This window comes from Anolis sagrei, chromosome 4, assembly GCF_037176765.1.
Source record: "Anolis sagrei isolate rAnoSag1 chromosome 4, rAnoSag1.mat, whole genome shotgun sequence".
NCBI classification, from domain to species: domain Eukaryota; kingdom Metazoa; phylum Chordata; class Lepidosauria; order Squamata; family Dactyloidae; genus Anolis; species Anolis sagrei.
Window position 1 is genome coordinate 70,346,149 of NC_090024.1, and position 12,688 is coordinate 70,358,836.

Consider the following 12,688-nt stretch of genomic DNA (forward strand, 5'->3'; position numbering starts at 1 on the left):
GATTTAGGCATCCAGCATAGTGTGATGGATTTAGTGTTGGAGGCAAAGGCAACCCCTTCTGAACAAATTTTACCAGTAAAACCCATTGATAGGTTCACCTTAGGATCTCACAAGTCAGATGATTTGAAGGCCCAAAACAACAACAAAATCACAAGAGTCAAATTTAAAAATCTTATCTGCAGGAAATGTGCATTTGCCAGAGAAGATTTATTTACTTAGGTAAGTATGAGTTTATACAATTTAAAAACACAGAATTTTCAACTGTTAGACAACTGCCAAGAGTTTAGATCATGAATCAAGATGACAGTTTCATTCCCAGAACTGCTTTTATCAGAAGTATTAAGAGAGGTGATCACCTTCTTTTTCTGTGCACCCCAAAAAATGACTCCAGAGGGATAGAGTAATCTCCCAATCCTGAGCCCCTGATCAAATGGCACAAAGGTCTGCAAGGAAATTAAGAAGAAAGAGATTGCAAACATTACCTTTTTCTGTCTTAGGTTTGCTATCATAGTGCTGACCTTGTGGTGAGAAAAGCCTATCTCTGGGAATATTCCTGCCCATACATTTACAGTCATGATTTGTATTGATGGCTTGACACCAATTCTAGCCAAAGTTGCCTCTGTAAGCACTTTGAAATGAACTTGGGTTTGCAAAAGATATTAAAAGTAATAATAATGAGGAGGAGGAGGAATCCTCCAGTTATATTCAAAGCAAGAGGGAACTATGGACCGGTTCCATGAAGAAGATTGAACATTATTAAAGTATGTGTGCTTTGCTTCCCTTTTCTACTGAAAAACAAATGGTGCTCAAACTGGTAGAAATTGAATAAATTATTTAAATAATATTTATGCATGCAATCACCAAGCTTGTGACTGTAATCTGTAGCAAAAAAACTGGCTGCAGACTAGCTATTTTTTCCCCTATTTTGAAAAGCAGTTGAGAAGAGAATCTAGCTAGCTATCAACACATCAGTGCTCAGCAATGGCTCCTCGTCATCCTGGACAAAAGTGAAAAGTCAAGTGCTACAGTGTTGTGTCCAGTACTACTTTGTTTATCATATTTATAAATGGCTTGGACAACAGAATACAAGGCATGCTCATCAAATTGCAAGTCATGCAGAACTGGGAAAAATTCGTAATACCTTAGAATCAACAAAGCCGTAAAAATAACAGTGTTTCTACACTGTAATATACTTTCAGAAGACAATGGATATTTCTTCACAGGAGTTTTTAAAATGAAGATTAAATGCTCACCTCTCAGACTTAAGTGGTGGATTCTTTCATTTTCAGGGAGTAATATTAGGTGGTATTTCCAATGCTACAATTATGTATTTAGCTCCATTTGAATAGTAAAGTTTGTATGCAGCTTGAATGAAGGTACTAATATAGTGGCAAACATTTAAAATTACAGATACTTAAGCAATGTAGCATAAATTAAGAACAATTACAAACAGTCCCTGAGTTACAAACATCAGACTTACAACAGGAAGTAAGAGAAATTTATGCTTTGGAAGGGAAATCCACTCATGGAAGAGTTATCATGGTGAAAAGGTGTCTCCACTGAAGCTTTCTCACCTATCTTTGATTCCACAACAAGCTATTTTTTTCAAAAGACCATTATCACAGGGACAGAAAATGAGGTGAAATCTTCAGAACAATGGCACAGGCAGCAAAACAAATACCACAGAGGTATTAACCCTTCCCTGTGCTATCCAAAGCTAAAACATACATTCTTTTGGCTGGAGTTGCACTTAAAAAATGTGTCTGTTGGACTTCCATACAAATTCAACTTAATGATAAACGTATAGAACTTATCTTGTTCATAACTTGGTGATTGCCTGTATTCCATTATGATAAGTCTTGGCATTTCTCCTTTCCCTTATGCATGTCCTTTAAATGACTTCCTTGCATTACATTGCTTGGTTGAGAAATTCGTGAGAAGAAGCAGACAGTGCTGTTTGGCATTCTGCTCTGACACGGTAAGACTTGAATGCTACATAGGCCTAAACTGTGTAGAACCAGAGCAGGAAGATAACTGTGGACTTGCACTGATCAGCTGCTTTTGGGAATTAGAACCATGGTTGAAGGCAGGACAGCTTGAGCGATAAGGTTATCTCTGGTATAAAAGGATTGAGAGACTCTCCATGGGCATCCGTCATCTGTCAGGTATAGTCAGTATCTGAGACTGCCACACGCACTATTCAGCCATCTGCAGACATCTGATAGCACAGCTGCTGTAATATACAAGGAAGTTTTAGAATGATTGCTCATTCCATTTACCCTCAGCATCTCATTCTCATCTGCAGAAGACTGGCACATCTGGGTATCTTTTGCTTTGCAATGAATCTATCGGAAATGTACCAACAAGCCCTGTGCAACATATTTTATTGAATATAGAAAATCATTACATTGGAACAGGGAATGGAATGCAAAAAGTTATGCACTATTTTTCCCAAGGTGGAGAAAAATAAATGTCATTTCAATGCCATATGCTCACCATGTCACATCTATGCCATGCTGTCCTAAAGGCAGAATAAAGAACTTAAAGCAAATAAAATTCTGGCTCAGCAAATGGTGCATCTCTATAAGTACACAAACAGCATCTTAATTCATAAGAATACCGCAAAACCAATATGAGCTAGGAAGAAAGGCAGATGTCAAAAACAAACAAACCAAAAAAAACAAAAAAAACAAAGGGGACAAGAACACACCAAAGCTCATGAAGGCCATGTTATTCAGTTAGGACTTTTCTGAACAAGAAGGCTTCTTTAAGGTATTCCTGTTCAGGGGAATCCAGTAACTGGATGAAATTTAAGACCCTAGGGTACATAGCTACCTAGGTCCTGGACAACAGAATTCTTACACTCTAATAGATGCTACAGCTTGCAGTTCAGTGGCTCTTTATACCAGAAACCTATACAATACAAAGATCCTTAAAGTATCTAGAAAAAGTAATAAGTAGATCATTAATCCAACATATTTCATATAACCTTCTGGTTCTTGATAACAGTGCTTTTGCTACCAGGTTAGAGTGCCTTACTCACTTGTAGATTAGACTCTGGTCTTTGATCAAATTGCTAGTTATACCCTTGGATCTGAGGTCACTGAAAAGCTAATACTTTTCAGGCACCTATTACAAACCTGTTTTCTTTGTTTAAAATGGATCCTTAAAGTATTTTGTCCTAGAAAATCTGCCATCTGTTCTAGTTAGCATTTGAGCTGCTTAGGTGAATTCCAATTGATGTTTTTGATTTTGATTTTTGTCCCATTGTGTTGTGACTTTTAAATTGCTATGTAAAGGAGTCTTCATGGAGCTGTTCAACAGCATCAAATGTACAATTTGTTTATTGACAGGGAAGTAGGAGTACATGCCTCTGTTACAACCAAAAAAGAAGTATTGAGGCCATTTTATTTCCTAAGTCACACCACAACATCGCTATAAAAAATCCTCTAACCTGTATGCTTCTTGGGATTTTCAGTTCTTGTTATTCGTTGTATAATCAGCACTTCATAAATTTGTTACTTGCTAACATAAATTGTCACTGTTGAATTTAACATAAATTAATTAGCCATGATTCTGGTGAAGGATGTTGGGCGACCCTCGTCTACTTTTTTTTTTTTTTTGGTCGTATGGAATAAATAATCTTTTAAGGATATGTGATAGTAGTTTAATGTAATATTATGCTAGCACAGCATGTGTGCCAAAAATTTGGAGAGTGATGTTATCATTCCTGTTCTAGAAGTTCAATACTGCTGGTCACTCAGCTAAGCTGAATGAAAAGCTACAATGAAACAATAAAGCCGTGTGCAATCTCGTTGACCTCATTTTCTCTTGTTACTACTTTCTGGTTTATAAATCAATGATGTGTCTTGCATGGTACATCGTGTAATTCCACAGTATGTGTGTGGCTAAAACTCTTTTTCTGTAGAAGTGTGTGTGTGTACATGGATTACTTTGCTCCTGTTAAGTGAAAGTACTATGTGCTAAATCATATATATATAACTCATCATTCTGCATAGGATTTTATCAATGTGTGAATTAATTATCTGACAACACTTTACTTGCCTGGCTGTTTGTATCTTTGGGAAAGGTGGATGCATAATTAAAATTGCATATATAATCAACTTTCCCACCCTGGTTTGTTTGTGGGTTTATATTATTATTCAGTGCAGCATGTAATATAGATAAGTTTAATAAAGCATTGTAATGAATATCCCTTGAAAAACCCTTCTTAGAATATTTACTGTCTTATTACAAACTAGCTGCCCAGGTTTCTATCCCATAACCTCAAAGGGTTATGGAATAGAATCTTACTAGCATGTCCTCAAGAAAGTCATATTCCAACATTTGTAATGTCTAGAATCTCTGCAACATCTCCTGTTTTCCTGCCTTTTTCTTACCCTACCATAGGATTCTTAGCAGAAATATCTAACAGATTTATATCAGTAAAAAACCTGGTCTGCATCTAATATACCCAACAGGGCATGGGGGGGGGGGGGTCCATCAACACTGTAGAATTGCTTTTAGGGATCCTGACCCCCTTGGAATTTTAACTTGAGAGTAGACACTCAAACTTAGGCAACCAAAAAAACCCACTATGTCCCTGGGTTGTTGTAGGTTTTTTCATATGGAATAAATCTTTATTCGTATGGAATAATAATCTTTAATAGTCACTACCTCTGAGGATGCTTGCCATAGATGCAGATGAAACATCAGGAGAGAATGCCTCTAGATCATGGCCATATAGCCCAAAAAACCCTTCAACAACCCAGTGATTCCGGACATGAAAGCCTTCGACAATACACTATGTCCCTATTCAGCATGGGTCTAATCTAGTTGGGATTAGCAGAAAGCTTCTTTTGCTGACATTTTTAGAGTAAACTTTCCATATTTTTCATTGTTTCTTTTAAATTGTTCTGCCTATATAGTCAACCAGGGGATAAAACAGATGCTATAAGGTCCCTCTGCATTCCAGACAAACAAGGTTATGTCTTTGAATTCAATTTGTTTTTCTCAAAGTATTTGGAGTTTAGTTTCCAAGCTCAAATAGTATGCTTGATATAGTGCAAGAAACAGTAATAGTGATGTGCCACAGTGTTCAGTGTTGATTTTCATGAATTTCTCTGGCAGATTCTCTGCACTGAGCAAAGCTTGGAAACATAATTGAACAGAAAGCACTGGAGCTGAGTATGTTGATCGACAACCTAAGCCCAACAGTAGTCCATGACTCTTGACGCTCTGCAGTGACTGGATCACTCCACTAAAAGAGCTGATCACATGCCAGTTTCATGGTATTTCTATTTTCCACCATTTATATGAATGGAATTTGAGAGAGCTGTAATGATTCTGAAGCTTTCTGGTTGTGTCTCCATAGTAATGGACATGGAAGCTACGCAGTCCAAAAATGCAAATTATTATCAAGCATCTGGTAGTCAGATTCATATTGATATACTTCTATTTTTTACTGCATATGCATTTGCATACTTCATTACTGATTTATAGACACCCTTATGTTCATACACCACACAAGATAGCTAACAACAAGGAAAAGCAATCAAAAAGTATAAAATACTCTGAAATGTTCAAAGGCTGACAATATAAAGAGCAACAATGCAACATGGTAGATGTAGCCCAAACAGGATACCAAATAATTTGGATCTACTTCTGAGATAGCCCTTTTGGTTTTTGCAGTACTGAAGGAAAACCTATATTTGGGGCTAGACTTCATCAGCCTTTCCAATGAGTCATGGCCATGAAATATTCTTTCAATTCCCTCATTTCTAGTATCTAGATGGTGATGCTGAAAAACATTCAGACAAGAGCTATTATGTCTCCCATGTTTACATTCCTTTGGTTACTTTACCTGCCCCCTTTCTTTGGATGGCTGAATTTTATTTCCAAATGCTCCACTGAATTACTATAGTGATAGAAAATTGGAGAGTAGAAGGCAATTTTTATGGGAACAGAATCCTTATTTGTGTGGAGAAGTACCCTCACTATCATCACACTCCATGTCTGGTTACTGTTCCACTGGCTAGGAGGTATGTAGATGGAATAATCAATGTGTGGCCTACAATTTGACAATTTATCATCGACATTTTTGAAAAATATTAAAGATCATTTTAAAAATACCTGAAAATCCCAGATTTTGTTGCTATTGTTTCCTATTTTATGTTGGAAGTCCATATATATTTTCTATCGGCTTGTAGTAAAATCAGATAACTGTTTATGACAACTCCCCAATTGGTTTATCATAATACTAAATAAACTCAGAAAGAACAGGAGAAAAGTCTGGGTCATTTCAATCAGTCTGGATGCACCCAAATATTACTGTGCAAGTGAAAAAATAGATATAAAGAATAACCCCATGAAAAGGTAAAACTTTAACTGATGTTCTGGTGTTACATTCTGGGCTAATTTTCCTTACAGAAGTTGTTGTTTTTTTTCATTTTGTAACTCCATTAATATTTCTAATAGTTTTGTGATACTATATTTGTTTAATGTTCTGTCCTTTGGTAGAAAATTATAAATAAGCATTATTGTTACTAGAGGGTTTTTTTAAAAAAAAAAAAACCTTACCAGCTTGGCATTGGTTTCAGTTGCTAGCTTTTTCTATAGTGAATATAAAAGTGAGCATATGCCCATGGGAAACCGGAATGAGAAATGTCAGTTCAAACTGATCGACATCTGGCTAATGTAAACTGTTTTAAATATTTTTTTTTATAAAAAAATTCATACTGAGTCCATCTCCAAAAAGAATCAGATGTCTTCAGTTTGTCCAATTAAAAAAGGGAGAAGTCCATAGGGGTGTCACCATGAGTTACCACGCTGCTTGACACCAGCCAGAGTAATGCCACTGATTATACTATAAAATGTGGAGCACATTGTAAACACATGCCCCTGCTCAAGTACAGCAAAATATCCCAAACAAGGATTACCAAAAATGTTCCAAGAGCATGCCTGGGCAGAAGGGGGCTAACTGATTATTTTCATTCCTACCTGTCACTTTCTCTCTTTTTTTTTTAACCACCCTGCATGACTCTAATGCACTAATGTGCATCTCTAACTTGTAAACTGGTTTGAGGATAGGTTCTGTGTTCAATGTAATCAATTTCAAACTGGCTTCAAACAGGTTCTAGACCTGTCAGTCTAATCACCCCACAGCAAAATCAGTTTCCTTTAAATCAGTTCCAAGATGGATTGTAGTGTCAGAAGCTCCCTCCATCACTGCATGGCAGAGAAAAACAGGTTGATTCCTCAGACCATGCTGTGTGTGGAATGAAAGCTGGTGTATGTATGAACTTACAAAGAAAGAATCTAGAAATTTCTCTGGATAATGAACAATCCTCTGAGAGCACTTAATTCCTTTTTTTAGTAAAATATTAAAAGCAAGAAATGGGGAAATACATCCTGTTGGGATGTTTGCTGTACAGCAGAGTTGCAGATATGCTAGAATTTCCATTGGCTATAACAAAGCTTAAGAAAATGTTGGAAGTTGCCGTTGTTTTACTGTGTGAGCCTTCCTAAAGTGGGTTTGTGGTGTTTACTTCCAACACTTTTGTTTAAGTTGTATTGCACCAAAATGATAGATGTAGAACAACCTTCCTTGTGGATACTTCTTTCTTTCCAGATACGATTCCCATCTAGCATCAACTTGATGAATATCATACGACTAGTGTATCTATGAATTTGTGAACTGATTTCCACAGAGTAATTGATTATGAAGAATTACAGATAACCAAAACAGAAAGTGGCAATAAAAAAATAAATAGCCATGAGATTGATCATGTATTCAAGATAGATTTTATCTCTTCTTTCCAAATTTCAAACATACATTATGTAGATAGAACATTAGTGTGAGAAGCTCTAAAACATTTATATCTATGGAATATGCCTTGATATTAATAAAACTGGGAACCAGTTGAGAACAACTAAATCAAATCTAGAGCAGACCAAATGTTGAACTGCTAAATCAATGTGTTCTTTCTGCTGGCCTTTACTCTGTCTATGTTCTTCATGTTCCTTTTTATTTTGTGTCATCACTGATTTACAGGGCTTCCCTAGTTCTTCTGTGACATTTTTTCACCTTTAGGGCTTGTCTGCTGTCAAGATGTGCTGCTTTGAATAATTGCATTTCCTGCTCAACTTCTGTTGGCTTCACTCTCATCTTTATTTGTTAACCTTTACTAGCTTTCTTATTGTGAACTTTTACGTCCCTTAACCTTTTCTTTATTGACTCTCCCACCCAGCCAGGAGATGTTCCATGCTTTGCACTGTATTTTTATTTTCCTTGCATAGCTCTAGCTTTTTCATGTCTTTGAAAGAGTACAGCACTAGTATAATTATATTTCTATAGCAATATAGATGGGAAAGTTCCACCTTTTCACTCTGGGTGTTAATGCACGCATGTATATTTTCTGCCCATATTTCATGGAATAAAGCTGGACCATCACAAGAAAATATACACACTTTTCTACCACTTATGCTAGTTTCCATGGAGCATGTGCAGGCAATACAGTGAGTACTGCAAATTTATAGGATCTGGATATGTGATTTCCCGTGACTGTGGATTACCACACCCCATATTAATAAATAGTGGTAATGTGAATATGTTTAAGTATGGACGTGTTGAAATATGTGTGTTCATTTCACTGCCATTTAATAATATAATCATGGTTGTCCCCCCCCCCCCCCCCCAGTATCCATGTAAGGTCCCAGAAAGCAATCTTCCACAGATGCAGTGGGCCTGAGCATGCTTGTGTTGAATCTACCTTAATTCCTGTGAAATTTTGTAATGAAAAGGTTTACGTATTCAAATGAATCAGTCAGACCACAGGGATTTTAATTTCAAGTAACAATGCTTAACCCAGTTGATTATTTTTATCTTCTCCCTCTATTCACGTGTTACATTTACTGTGCTCCAACCCAACATAATCAGGATTCCAGCTCTGAAAAAACCAAAGTACATAGTTTTCTGTGTCTGCAGGGGCTTTCTCCCTGCAGGTATACAGACAGTCCCCAAGTGACCAGCATCCAATTTACTTAACGACTCATAGTTAAAAACAGGGGTGAGAAAACAGGAAGTGAGTGAAATCTACTCCTGCGAAGGGAAAATCATTGCTGGGAAAGTTATCATGGTGAAAAGGTGTCTCCACTGAAGTGGTATCACCAATCCTTGTTTCCACAACAAGCCAAAAATGTTCAAAATCCAATTATCACGGAGACAAGAAGTGAGCTGAAATCTTCTGAAAGCATAACAAACGTTACAGGGGTGTTGGCCCTTCCCTATGCTATCCAAAGCTTTAAAATATATATTTTTTGGCTGGAGTTACACTTTAAAAAGATATCTGTTCTGACTTACGTACAAATTCAACTTAAGAATAAACCTCCATAACCTATTTTGTTTGTAAATTGGGGACTGCCTGTATAGGCTGTAGGTTTAAGTCCAGAGTTCTTCATATACTCTACTCTGGTAGTCACCTGAGTGTTTGTTATGTGTGCACATTAGAAGGATATTGAAGCAATGCTATCCAGTTTAAATATCCTGGTAGCCATATGTGTTTTTATTCCAGACAGCCATTTCATGTTACTACTTACCACTTACGAATAATAGATTGTGCCCACTTCATGCTTAAAGGAATTATTTTTAAAAAGACATGGACAGTATATCTAAGGTTTTAACATGCTTATGAACATACATAGTAGCATTACAGTGATGATGAAAATACAAACAATTATTAAAATGTCTCTTATGAAGGAGCCTTAATATTGAGATTTCTTTTGCGTATGTCATGAGGAAGTGATTTGTTGATCGACAAAATGATAATACCCTTCATTTGGCATTTCAATTGATGGTTTCAAGTACACTGTGTATCGTGAAGAAACCAGCTGATACTTTTATATTATAGAGCTACATAAAATGTAAAGCTGTTTTTTTCTTATTCTTAAAAAATCTTTTTCTAGGATGTGTGACACAGGAGAAGGGCTATTTACCTTTCAAACAAGGGAAGGCGAGATGATCTATCAGAAGGTTCATTCTGCAACTTTGGCAATAGCTGAGCAGCACGAAAGACTGATGATGGAGATGGAACAAAAAGCACGGGTAAGGATCTTTCTCCAATATTCTGAAAGGGCTCTACAGAATTAGGGATGTCAAAACTGTGGAATTAGGCAGAATCTAGACTTATTTAAGACACTTAATATCACACGTAGATTATCAAAATAATTGAAGAATTAACAAAATAACAAAATTGCACAAATAAAATTAACAAAATTGGAGACCAGATTTCCACAACTAATATTTTATGCCTGCGGTGAGCCTTGATATGCACATGAAAACATTTTCACATACCTAATGATGTGTTTCTCTTCTTCCAGATGTCTTTTACAAAATATTAACCACATATCCAGGCATCCTGAGCAACTTCTTTTAAAGTTGCAGTCCAATAGTTTGGGGCTCAGAAACCTCAGGACCCAGGGCCAAATCATACCAATTCATCCCACCAGCCTTCTGAGATGGCCAGATTCAATTCCTTGTACCTATCTGATGGTTTTCACCATACCAAAATAGTAACACCCCCAACCCCCTTAGCTTAGTATTTAAGACTATTTAAACTAAAATAGGTTGGATTTTTTTTTTTGCCTCAGTCTTTTGCCCAGCTTACCACTACAACGTGACTTCCAAGATTTCCCTAAAACCAAATTTGGCTTTTAGGTTGAATGAAGTGTCCTATCTAGATATTCATCTGCAACCACATCTAAGGTTGATTAATTGGTCTTAGATGTAAGCAAACTTATATTGGGTTGCACTTTAAATAATGCTAACTATTCCATTTCACAGTCATAATAAATCATAACCTTTTTCTCTCAGAAAACCTGGGATACGCTTGATAAAATAATCTTCTTTAAAGATATGGGACATCACTATTATGAATAAAGCTATATATTGTACTCATATAATGAAAGACTGATTTAAAAAAAAAACACTAACAAATTCAGAGAAGCAGAAAAATACCTCAGAAGACAATGAGATCTAAATGACTCTTTGTCCTTGATATGAGGATTTATAGCTAGACATTTTTATGATAGGCATGTGTTATAGCTTTCAATCTTGGTTTCTCATATATTAAATATGCATTAAGTTATAATTTTATTTTTGATGACACAGCTTTAGATGATGCATTGCTATATGTATAACCACAATATGTGTTGTTGTTTATTTGTTGAGTTGCTTCCCACTCTCCGTGACCTCATGAACCACAATATGTACATCAATGATATTAAAGATGAAATCACAGTCAACATGCATAGAACAGCAGAGGAGGGAAACAAATTATTATTTGATTTCTCAGTTTGATTGTCCTAGATATTTATGCTTACTTGAAAGTAAGCCCTGCACAACTTAACATAGTTCATTTCTATGTAATTGTATATAGGATTGTGCTGGTAATATATGTACACATGAAGGAGGCTTATTAGAACTACTGAGTAGGTGATCTAAAGCAGAAACATTTGTCACTGTCACCCCATGCTGTAACCTCTATTTCAGTCTCTTTCGTTAAGTTCATAAGTAACCTGTAATGAAAGGTGTTTGTTCCAGCAAGTATTCTCCTTCTCAGTGTCCACTTCCATAGAAATGCCTAAAGAGCAAGCTTCCAGTGAGGCAAAGTAGGTGATCTCATTAGTCACTTCATAATTTAGATGGACTCATTCTGATAAGATAGCAGGAGTTCTTAACTACCTCCTCCTTTTTAAGCATTGCCATCTCCTTTGCAACTGTCTTTATACCTATTTTGAGGAATAATGGTGGAAACTATAGCAACAGTCAGTTTGGAAAGAAGCTTGCATGCTTTTTTCCACTCTTATAAAAACTGCTATCAAATAATTTCACAAAATTTCTCCATATATGCTCAGCTCTTGCCAATGTATATTTCATAAAAATGTGAGAAAGAGCAGTGGGCATGAAGTGGTGTTCTCCATGGCAACAAGTGCATATCTTTGCTGGTTAGTTAAGGCTGGAAGCAGCAGTGCTGCAGTAAGGAGCTCTGAATTAAAACTGAGCAATGTTCTGTTCAAAAATATATATACCAGTCTAACATTGTCATCTATGGGCTGGCAGGAACTTAAATATTTAATAATGTAGGAGATGTGACAACGTTATAGCATATCTATTATTAAATGCCTTGGAATGTACACTTGGAAAACTGAAAGAACAAACTTCATTGAATTGGATCCATTGTGAAAACAGTGTTTATGCAACCAGGAACAGATACCACTTTTAAGGTTGGGGTCCATGCCAGTTTCACTAGTAGATACTACTTTTCCCTGCTTCCCTTTCATGTTCACCCTGTGATTTACTGTTATTTTTACACTGAAGCTAATAGTGGCTTCCTAGCTCAATCCGAATTTGAATAAGTGAAAAACCAATTCTCTCTAGTCAGACTTGGAATTAAGATTATTATTATTTTTTAAAAATAAACAGCCTTTGGCTCCTAATATGGAAAAAGATTAGCTATTCCCTATCTAAGCCTCTTATGAACTTTGCCACAAACACCTTGATGTTACGAGGGCTCAGTCTGCACTGTTATTATAATGCAGATTGAACTGGGTTATATAGCTGTATGGACTTATATAATCCAGTTCAATGCAGTTCAAACTGCATTATATGGCACTGTATCATAGAATCAGA

The 12,688-nt window shown here is 36.2% G+C and overlaps 1 protein-coding gene across 3 annotated transcripts in view; it reads left to right on the forward strand.

Annotated features, from left to right (window-relative positions):
- The window catches only part of DOK6 (docking protein 6), a 369,307-nt gene that overhangs the window by 189,552 nt on the left and 167,067 nt on the right, over positions 1–12,688 (forward strand). For all 3 annotated transcript variants that reach the window (XM_060774998.2, XM_060774997.2, XM_067467476.1), the window contains exon 6: positions 9,964–10,102. In XM_060774998.2, coding sequence (XP_060630981.1) covers positions 9,964–10,102 — 139 coding nt within the window. The remainder of the gene's footprint in view (positions 1–9,963; positions 10,103–12,688) is intronic.